Below are 10,483 nucleotides of genomic sequence, written 5' to 3'. Positions count from 1 at the left end.
GAATGGATGAATTTACATCTTGATGGATGACAAAGAACTCGTCACCACTTTTTACAAGATCTATAGGAACTCAAGTTCCCTCATTCCAAGCTTTGAGGGATTCAACCAAAAATATGTCAGGGGAACTGACATCAGCTTTCCAGCTCGTTCAAGACATTTGGAAATTATTTGTTTAGTCATTGTCATGATCCCACTTGAATGGTCTAACAACAATTCGTATTTTCTTCCACACACAAACTGACACTTTTACAAAAGAACACATTTTTAGTTGCATTCCTTCTCTTATCATCAACAGTACCACCTGAAGTCATAATCTCCAAATAAACATCAGTGGTTTGTATCACTACTGTAGAACAGTGAAGGTTATTAGACAGAAAAAACAGTCAAATCAAACACACAAATAACAGTGGAACATACTGTAGCCCTAGTAATTCTTCTACTTTATTAAAGACCTTAGCTTTCCATCTAGGAATGCCATCTATATAGCCATTTAGTTGACTCACACCATTCAGCAAGCAAGATCTCCTGCTGCTACCAGTGCTCAACCCATGTGGGCTCCTTGCCGGCACGTGCCTGACGGCTGACAGAAGAGGGATGACAAGCTTTGACCATGACAGCTCTGCAGTCCGTTGATTTCTGCAGTAGCAGTAGCATTTCCATGCTGGTGTCATCCAACTCTTCTGGAAACAGCCTCCTGTCTGCAAATCAACCAGATCATCAGGAGCAAAAGTGGCACGGGCTTGCTCTCAGGCAGAGCAACTCTAGAAGAAACAATACTTGGTGTGGAATGGGTCTGTGAGTTGCCACACTGATCCTAGAAAACAGAGTTTGACACAAGGGAGGATCCCAGATTGTCTCCCTGACTATAAACTCACGCTCAACTGTAACCAAGAGTAATTTTCATGTGTGGATAGTCTGAGAGATTTTTCACAGTAGCCAGAACTGGCCCCTCTGCTCCCACAGAAATGTACAGTAATAATGCTCATTGCTCAGAATGAAGGAGGTTGCACTGAGAGTCTCAGAAATACTGCCTTAGGAAGGTTTTGCATGTCAGGATGCAGTTATCTGGTTTACAGTATGAATGACAAGAAAAAAAAAAAAAGAACCTGTACAGTGAAATGAAAAACAACAGAAAGGATAAAAGGATAAAAGAAGTGTAATCTGCAGTATTAGAAAAATGCTATGCAGGAAAGAAATTTCTCTGACTCTAGAAATTATACTTTAGACTCTCAACAACATTACTTATATAATTTAAAGTACCAACAGGCAAATCTCTTGACCTATTGCTAACTCATGAGCAGGTGTTAGTTGTTCAGAGCTTACTACATTTTGAACATGGTTACTGATGAATCATTGTAACTCAGTGTAGTACACTGTGGATTAATTAATTCCCTTTAAGTCCTCCCCAAACTTTACTCATTATGATAGATTAGTGCAAAGTGTTTTATTTATGTGCATAAGAAACTGTCCAGAGTAATAGCAGAAGTATCTTAATGCTATTGCATAAATTTGAGTTCCTTTTTCCCTTGAAAGCTACGCTTTGTCCCAGATTATCAAACTGAGTTTCTAAGGCATTAATGAGCAGCTTCCACTACAGCATGAGTATACTTTGTACTTCTGAAAAGTTACAAAAGAGTTAACGAAAACCCCAAAATGCAAAAGGAGAAAAAATAACTGAAGGCTTGGACTTTTAGATAAAGAACAAAAGTTGAAATTTGGTATTATTTAACTCTGAAGAAGTGTGGTGACTTGACCTTGGCTGAACACCAGGTGCCCACCACAAGAAGTAACAACACACCTCAGCAAGACTGATTGCTGTGTAACAGCAATCAGTATAAAAAGGCTCTCTGGAAATTGCTAATGAAAGGCATTTTCATGACACAAAGACAAAAAGACAACTCATAAAATGAGGCTACAAAATTAAAAATCACAGAGCTACTAACAAGACTAACACAATGCCTGCTGAAAAGGAAATATTAAGGAAATACAGTCTTCTACCAAGTTTTAGTGATTTTGGAAACAGTATTTTCACTTAGGTGAAGGAGAAGTTTGGCTATCTGCATGGAACAACCTACAATCCACCCAGCAGCACAAGGAAATCCCTCTCTGAGACGTGCACATCCATATGCTACTGCAAATGGACAGAGAGAGAAGCAGAAGTTCTCATGTCCCTGCTCTATCTACCCTGATGGTTATCAGAAGGCAAACACCAGGCTAATGTTTGAAGCATCGAGCTCATCTGGTCTGGTTGGTTTTAATCTTTTGGCACCTTACAATCAGATCTTTTAGTGTGATACCAGTCAATTGTACCCATTAGTGGTGTGATCTATTCTCCTGCCATAGATGTGGCAAGGCAGAGCTAATCTTAGAGCAGATGCTTGCTATGGCTTTCCTTGGCCATGCTTGGGGAATTAGACAGTGATTGGCTGCTGCTGGTGAAAATTACTCTCTCACACATGCATTTCAACTCTAATATCACAGAATCATTTAGGTTGGAAAAGACCTGTAAGACCATGAAGTACAACCACTAACCGAACACTGCCAAGCCCACCACTAAACCATGTCCCTCAGCACCTCAGCTACATGGCTTTTAAATAGCTCTGGGGATGTTGACTCCACCACCTGTCTGGGTAGACTGCTCTCTCCACTGGGCAGAATTACTGCAGCTACCTTCCTGCTACTGACAGATGGGACATTAAGTGAAAAACAGTAGTACCACAGAATTATTGCAGTTGGGAAAGACCTTTAAGATCCTAAAGTCCAACCACTCATCTCACACTGCCAAGCCCATCACTAAACTAAACAATACCCCTCGTGACCCTGCTTCTTTCCTGGGGCTCTCTATGCAGGGTTTTTAGAAAATGAATTAGCAGTATCTGGGTTTTTTGTATAGAGTCTGAATGACAATACCCAGGTTCAATCCCTGAACTATCATGTCTCTTATGCCTCATGCTCTGTTTTCCCTGTTCTGTGCCCTCATGTTAGCACCTCCCAAAGCAGAATCAGCTCTTTCTCTGGTCTTGCTTACACAAGAAAACAGCACAGATTTCCTTTTAAAAGGGGGGGAAAAAAAAGCCAGTTTGGCCAAAAGCACTTCAAGGTATTTCTCAAGTTCAATGTCAGCATGCCCTGCACAGTTTGACCTGGTCCGCACTCTACAGGCTTGAGCCAAATGGGCACACTTAGCCTAGGTGAAGAGTCCCTCTGTGCAAGGCTGGGATTCCTGCTACACCTCCCAGGTGGGTAGAAAAAGCCACAGATAACAGGGAATAGAGGCATATCCTGCAGCCACCCAGAGAGCTTTCTTCTGCAGTTACAGTCTATGGATCTGCTGAACTTCCTCCCTGCTCAGGCGCAGCTCACAGCCAGAGTGGATGCGTAGGACTTAACGCCCAGCACCTAAACACACGCATTTACTTTTACATCTGTAAATAATTAAAATAGCTAAACCACAGAGGTAAGTATACACGACACAGGTATAAAACTTGAAAACCATTGAAATATTAAAACATGAAAATATTTAAGGTGCATAAGTATGTGTGTACAGTTTCCAAGACTCGGTGTATGGCTGGGTCTGTCAGGCTCAGAGGCTGCTGGCAGAGGGGCCGGGCGACTCCGGCCCCGACGGATCAGGTGAGACGGTAGTTGGGGGTAGCCCGGCCATGAAGGAGTTGCGGTTATGGGGTAGGATGACTTCATGCTCCCGCCGGCCGCTCTCGGCGGCCCCCCCGGTCCCGTTTCACAATCCCGCGGTGCTCGGACGGAGCTAGCGCTGTGTCAAACCCAGAGCGCTCCGCCGTGCACACACCCCCGTGTTCTCATGTCGGATTTTCCCGGGCCATGAATAATCTCGAAGCCCCCTCGATAAATACACGTTCAGGGATGCCCGGAGCTCATTCAACCCGCCAGCCTCGAAGACGAGAAGGGGCCGGGGACGGAGCCGAGAAGCCGCACCATGAAGTTCCTCCCGTGCTGCGCCTGCGACCGCCGCCGCTCCTCCCGGCGCTCCGCCGCCCTCCTCCCGCCGCCGCTGCTGCTGCTGCTGCTGCTGCCGCGGGCCGCCGCCGCCCCGCTGCCCGCCGCCGACTCCTCGGGGGAGGCCGAGCTGGAGGAGCCGGCGGCGCGCCGGGCACCCCTGCCCGCCAGCCTGGGGCTGGCCCGGCTGCTGCGCGCCAGGGCGGCCGAGCTGCAGCTGGAGGTGGGTACGGGCAGCCCCGCCGCTCGCACACCCTCCCTCGCACCCGGCCCGAGGCGGCTGCCTCCGGCCAAGGTGCAACGGAACCTCTTCGTGTCTCTCCCCAGCTATGCAACAAGTTCACTGTATGCGAGAACAGCATGGAAATGCTCATGCAGAACGACCTCAACCTCCCCCAGGTGACAGAAGACGACGGGTGTCTGCTCGACGGCTTCAATGAGGCAAGGAACCTCTCTCCTCTCTGGTCTAGTCTTCTATATACCTGGGGCGATTTCTGCCAGCTCCATAAAAAGCTGGGCATGTTGGCCTAGAGACTGATGCCAGCTCCCCTTCCCTGCACGCTCTGTGTAAGCAACACCTGCTTACTGCGCTGAGTGCCCACCGCTGCCATCGAGGCACTTCCAAGCTATAAGTGACTCTCTCATCTTTCTCTCATTTCAGGATAAATGCTTAAGGAAAATCTCCAGTGGGCTTTATACATTTCGGACATACCTTGAATACGTAAAAGAAACTTTTACTAGTGAAAAGCAACACGTTGATTCCCTGTGCAATAGCACAGAGCGTCTGGCACATATCATAAGACAGATGGTGAGTTGGTTTTAAATGCATTCCGATAACTGTTATGGCTTAGCACTGATGTGTAGTCAGAGAAAGAGGATGCTATATGAAGTTAAAGTCCCCACTTTCCTTTCTCTCAGCGGAAACAGGCAATGGTTCCTCATGCTCAGACACTCATCCTTATGACTAACTTACAAGTTTTATTTTCTTAATGAAACAACTCTTCTTCCTATTTTCTAATGTTATTTCTCATCTCCAAACCAATAATTAAATATGTAATTGTTTTAAGAACAAGTATGTTACCACTGCCCAGTTGAGAGACATAAGATTTCTCAGGGAGCGTTTCCTAATTGTGGAACTGCAGTCTGAGCCTTTTAATGCTGCACCCCCCCAAGAACCCTCTTTTTTAAAAAAACAACCTTCACATAAATAAAAGAAAGTACATTTTTACAATATTATTTCTCTTTAAAACTCTCCAAAATGAACTCTTAAACCAATCTGTATAATATGTTGACATACCAGTAGCAAAATCAAGGAAGACAGTTACATTCAAAACACAAGTTAATAACTTGACTAAATAAAATGTGCTGCCTATTAAAAAGCAGGCATTTTGCTTGTAATCATCATCTTAAAAAATATTCCTTCTTTACAAATAACACCCAACTCTCTTTTGATTTGGTAAATCTATTTGATTTGGTAAATGCTATTCATTTCTGACAGTTGTTTTCTATGTTTTGGAGAGCTTTGAAAGACCACATTTCAGAAATTTACTTCATTCCTGCAGTTCTTACTCATGTTAATAACTCTTAAAATGAATACTTCCTTTGTCATCAGGGAAACTATTTGCGTGAGTAAGAACCACCCAGGTGAGTAAGGACTGCAGAAATCTCAGGGCATTATGTACTTAAAGGTGGTTTTTGGCATCTGAAAAGCCTATTGTGTGTTTGCCATACCTCTCCTAACATATTTATTTATGTCCATCATTCTTTAAGTGAAAGGGAGCTGAACTGCTTTTTTCACACTGTGCTAGCTAAGAATAATGGTCCTGTCATAAGACAGCAACTGACTGCTGGCTTCCAACTTGATATATTAGATTGCAGAAAGTTCATTTCATAACTGGAGGAAATTAGCTTTCCTGGAAAATTAGGAGGATTGAGGTAACTGAAATAGACAGAATTCAACACAGTGAGCAAAAGCAAAACCTGTACTGTAGTTTATCAAAAAGCGAGGAGTCCTGATCACCAGGTTGGCAATTTTTCTTTAGGAGAGAAGTTGTATCTGCTGTTTAAGGCAAAACCAGCAAGGACAGGATCTGTCGCTTGTGGTTAGGCAGATCCAGATACCTGTCTGGATAACCAGACATAAACTTTTACAGCATGCAACAAGGAGTTGGATACACTAGTAACTAGGGGTGTGATCAGAACATACTTCCAAGTAGTCTGGACAGAAAGAACATTCCTATCTTACTGACTTTCACAGAACAGGTATTCCAGAAGGAGGCATGCTTGCTTTTGTCGCGTGGTAAAGGGTAGGACAAATCCTAAAACCAGGATGAAGCAGACACTTTATTGTTGTCTATTACATAGATCCCTAAATCATCTAAAACAGCTCCAGGGTGAGGAACTCTCATTTTCAGAAGTCACCTACCCATTTCACAGTACAAGTTCTTAAAGGGCATTTGGGTACTAGGAGCCCAGCACTGTCAATCAGCACTAGGTGTATATAACTCCTTTCACTCACCTCACAGTAAGGATTCCACACATCAGTGAAAGCTGGTGACACTTAGTCCTCCCACGTGCCTAAATGCCTGGAAAGTAAAAATTAAGCAGCTAAATGAGTTTGACGTCTTTGGAGACTGTTAATCTGCTACACAACTGAGAGTACTCCAATGTCATCTAATTAACTTATGACTCAGGACATTGCAACCAGTACCAGTTGCAACAAATGCTGACAGGATCTGCCCAATAACCTGCTGGCTGGCAGACAGCAGAGGAGGGGTATTGCTCTGTCCAGCGCCGTGCATTGGATGACAACGCCAGGCCCTGCACTCAAACCAGGACAAGCAGTATAGGTCAGATGAGACCCTCTGACTCCTGCAGAGCAACCACAGTGGGCATCAGTGTCCCTCGCAGCCCACAGCAGAAGCAAAGCCATAGGCAAGCACAGCATCCCAGAGAGGGAGGAGTGCACCGCAGCATAGAAAGGCTGGATATGCAATAGGTTATATAAACTGGCACTCTCCAGCAACCTCAATTACAATGTTTTAACTGGGACACTGACACTGTCTTTCTTCACAGGTGATCAACCCCGATGAAGTGATCATCCCAGACTCGGCTACCCAGGAATCCCTCCACAAAAAGCTGAAGTCCAACAAGAAATGGATAGAGAAAATCACCATCCACCTCATCCTCCGAGACTTTACTTCATTTATGGAGAAAACTATGAGGGCTGTTCGCTATTTGAAACACACCAGGAGTTTCAGTGTCTGAATGTTTTAATTCAGGCACAATCCTTTGTTACAAATCTGTCACGTGGCAGATGACCGTGTTGTTCTGTTTTAGGAACTAGAAATAGTAACAATGGTTTGCATTTACATACATTCTCATTTCCTTCTAGGAATCTATTTATTGTATTTGAAATATTTATTGGTTTCTAGTGTTTCCTATTTATATTTTCAATATTTAGAAATAATTTAAACAAGAGATGTATTTTATTTCATTTCTAATGGTACTATTCAGAACAGCAATTTATTTAATATGTGTTCAACAAAAAATATTTTCAGAAGCCAGAAGAAATGTTGTATAACTTATGCTTTTAAAATATTTGAAAGATGGTATTTATTACTTATTTATATTTTTTGAACAAATAAAATTTGATTAAAAAAAAACCCAAACCTGTATAAGCTGTCTGAACTTCAGATAAGACTTAGGAACTCTTAACGTATCCTAAGAACCATTTTCAAGCACTTAGATTTTATCCATATAATTAGGTTAGTTATGTACTTCACACATACATACACACAGATACAGCTAATTCTTAAAATGGGATATGAAAGAGCCAGATGTACTGAACATGACACTTAAGAATAAACATGATAAAGCATCATTGCTCTTGAAACCAATGAACAGTCAACTCCCCTCTATTTAATACAGAATACTCCACAAAATTGTGAGCATCTGCTTACAAGTCAAGCAATCTCTTTTAAACAAGTAAAAGGGTAGAATACCACATTAACAGCTTTGGCATGAATATTATCACCTGATTAGACATTGCTGTCACCCAAGGGAATTTTCCAAGTTTAATTACACAGTTGTCTCCCTCGAGAGGCAGAAAAAAAGATATCCTAGGTTCTTTCCTCAGGTGATGTAAACCAACATATTGCTGCAGAGATGTCAGTAACTGCTGACAATCTAATGCATTTGTCTTTTGTCATTTATATTCCACCAGTATTCCAAACCAGCTCCTTGGCCCGAGTACCAAATGGCTGAAACACCCCTTAGCTGTACCATGTGCCTCACTGTGGCTGTGCAGGTACCTCCTATACCCGAACGTTCAGGAATTCACAGCATACACAAGAGGTGCGCCCTTCAAGCTTTGTCCGTTCAAGTGGTGGAACATTAATTACCTTTCTCTCCAGAATGGTGGTGCAGATGAGGAGATGAAAGGCAAACCCTGGAATGTGGATGTTGGTAAACTCTCCTCTTCCTCCCAGTGATCTGATTGTCCACACACACATTCCACCCCTGCAGATGCCAAAACAGTGACCAGTCCACCCACAGTTTGCATCTGAGGCTCAAAACACACAAAAGCCATGCTTTTCCCAATATGGTAAAACCAACATCTCAGCTTGTGCATCATCTCAAAAAGGAATGAGGAGACCTCAAGGTAGACACTTTCAAGTTGTCTGTGGTGAAGGAGTTTCTCATGACACAGAAGACCCAGCTTTAGCTGTTCTGGCATGCGCTGTAGGAAAAATAGCCTGGGTTGGCTTTTTCACTTCAACTTTTTCTCCTCAACAGAGATTTTCTTAGTGACCATTTGATTAGAGAACATTCTTCCCCTTATTATGCCCATACTAGGTAGGAGACCCAAGTGTGGATGTCGCATTTGACCTTTTAAGGACTTGATTATCGCTATGTGAGAACAGAGAGGAGGAGAGAAAAAAAGACCAAAAAGAAAGGCATCTCCTGGTCTCATCTCTCCCAGTAGTGGGTGGCTGCCCAAGATCATCATTAGTTACTATGTACCTGCAGCTAAACTCACACTGTTTTCCACCTTGAACATCAGGAAGTGCCTAAGACATAGGGAACTGAAATCTCGTGCAATTGATGACCAGCGTCCACACTTCCCACTGACATCCTTCAGGTGGTGGCCACCCCAGGTAGTCTGCGATTCAAATAAAGGTGTAAACTCTCTGATATTTTAGGATGTAGAAGATGAGCAAAGATTATCACTTGCTGGGTGGCCAGATCAACTTTCAAGTCTTTCCTGGATGAAGGGTATCACTGATGCTGCTCTCGAGCTGCCATCATTTTACTTGTGGCTCCTCCAGAGCCACATGCAATTCTCAGGGTATATCAAGGCAGCTGCCTCCATGGCCATTATTTTGCTGTCACTGTGACAGCTTCAGGGAATGCCCCTAGGATAAGCAACACTTGCTGAAATCTACATTCATTGGTGCTTGTGTGACATCAGGACTCACAGTCGGGAATTCATAAGGAAGTCAGAGAACTGTTAAGCATGTTATGGGGCCTCTCAAATTAACTTACCTTCCTTTTTCCAATTTGCTGCACTGAAAGTGTTTTACAAGAATCAATAAAACACACATAGACATTTATTTTAGTTGTCAGACTGGCATAAACACATTTAAAAAAACAGATCCATAACAAAAATGAGTGTTTGTAACTGTTAAATCAACTCTTAAAAATAACTGTGCTACTTCTAGCAGCAATGAAATACCTCAATGCTTCCACTGAAGAGAGCTCCTCCTAGCTGACAGTTAACTCACCGAGCAAGGCGAAAAAATACTCAAAACCAAAAAGATCCACTAATAATTGCCTGTAAAAACTTGAAAACTACTCAGCACAGAAGGATTTTGGCTGCTGCTGTACGGGACCAGTCTCATCCCACAGATCCCAGCTAGCCTTTCGCCTTGTTTCCATTGCATCCTTACTCCTTAACCTCACATGGAGATTTCAGAATGCCCAACAGATTACTAACTCCCTTTATCCTGAATTTGCTTTCCCAACTGTCATGGTTCAAGCTAAGCTAGCAACAAAGCCTCATGCAGCCACTCACTGGTTCCCCCTCCCCACACCTCCCATAGGGTAGGGAGGGGAATCTGAAATCAAAAATCCAAACTCATGGGTTAAGATAAAAACAAGTATAATGACTGAACTAAAATATATTAACAGTGATAAGAACAAAGTGTAATAATAGCAATTAAGAGAAACAAAACCCAAGAAAATGACAAGTGCTGCCCAGTGTAATTGCTCACCTCCTGCTGACCGATGCCTGAGCAGCGATCCTCTCTCCTCAACCATGCTCTTCAGATTATATACTGGGCATGATGTCCTATGGTACGGAATAAGCCCTTTGGCTAGTTTTGATTAGCTGTCCTGGCCACACTCCCTCCCAGCTTCTTGTGCATACTCAGCTGGATAATTCTATCCCAGCTAAAACCAGGACACCAATGCAGAAAGAGGATCAAGCTATGTTAAAAAAGCATGC

The 10,483-nt window shown here is 43.2% G+C and overlaps 1 protein-coding gene across 1 annotated transcript; it reads left to right on the top strand.

Moving 5' to 3' along the window:
• The first annotated feature begins 3,955 nt into the window (after positions 1 to 3,955).
• IL6 (interleukin 6) lies at positions 3,956 to 7,242 on the top strand. Its single transcript, XM_061997399.1, has 4 exons — positions 3,956 to 4,198; positions 4,303 to 4,416; positions 4,637 to 4,783; positions 7,051 to 7,242. The coding sequence occupies exons 1-4, from the start codon at positions 3,956 to 3,958 to the stop codon at positions 7,240 to 7,242; spliced, it is 696 nt and encodes a 231-aa protein (XP_061853383.1).
• Positions 7,243 to 10,483: the final 3,241 nt, after the last annotated feature.

Source organism: Colius striatus, chromosome 5 (genome assembly GCF_028858725.1).
Source record: "Colius striatus isolate bColStr4 chromosome 5, bColStr4.1.hap1, whole genome shotgun sequence".
Classification (NCBI taxonomy): Eukaryota; Metazoa; Chordata; class Aves; order Coliiformes; family Coliidae; genus Colius; species Colius striatus.
This window is presented reverse-complemented; position numbering and strand designations above follow the sequence as displayed.

Excerpts from the sequence above, each read along its gene's own strand:
- IL6 (XM_061997399.1), top strand. The coding sequence starts at position 3,956 with ATGAAGTTCCTCCCGTGCTGCGCCTGCGACCGCCGCCGCTCCTCCCGG. Across the intron at positions 4,199-4,302 it reads CGGCCGAGCTGCAGCTGGAG|CTATGCAACAAGTTCACTGT; the intron begins GTGGGTACGGGC and ends GTCTCTCCCCAG. Across the intron at positions 4,417-4,636 it reads TGCTCGACGGCTTCAATGAG|GATAAATGCTTAAGGAAAAT; the intron begins GCAAGGAACCTC and ends CTCTCATTTCAG.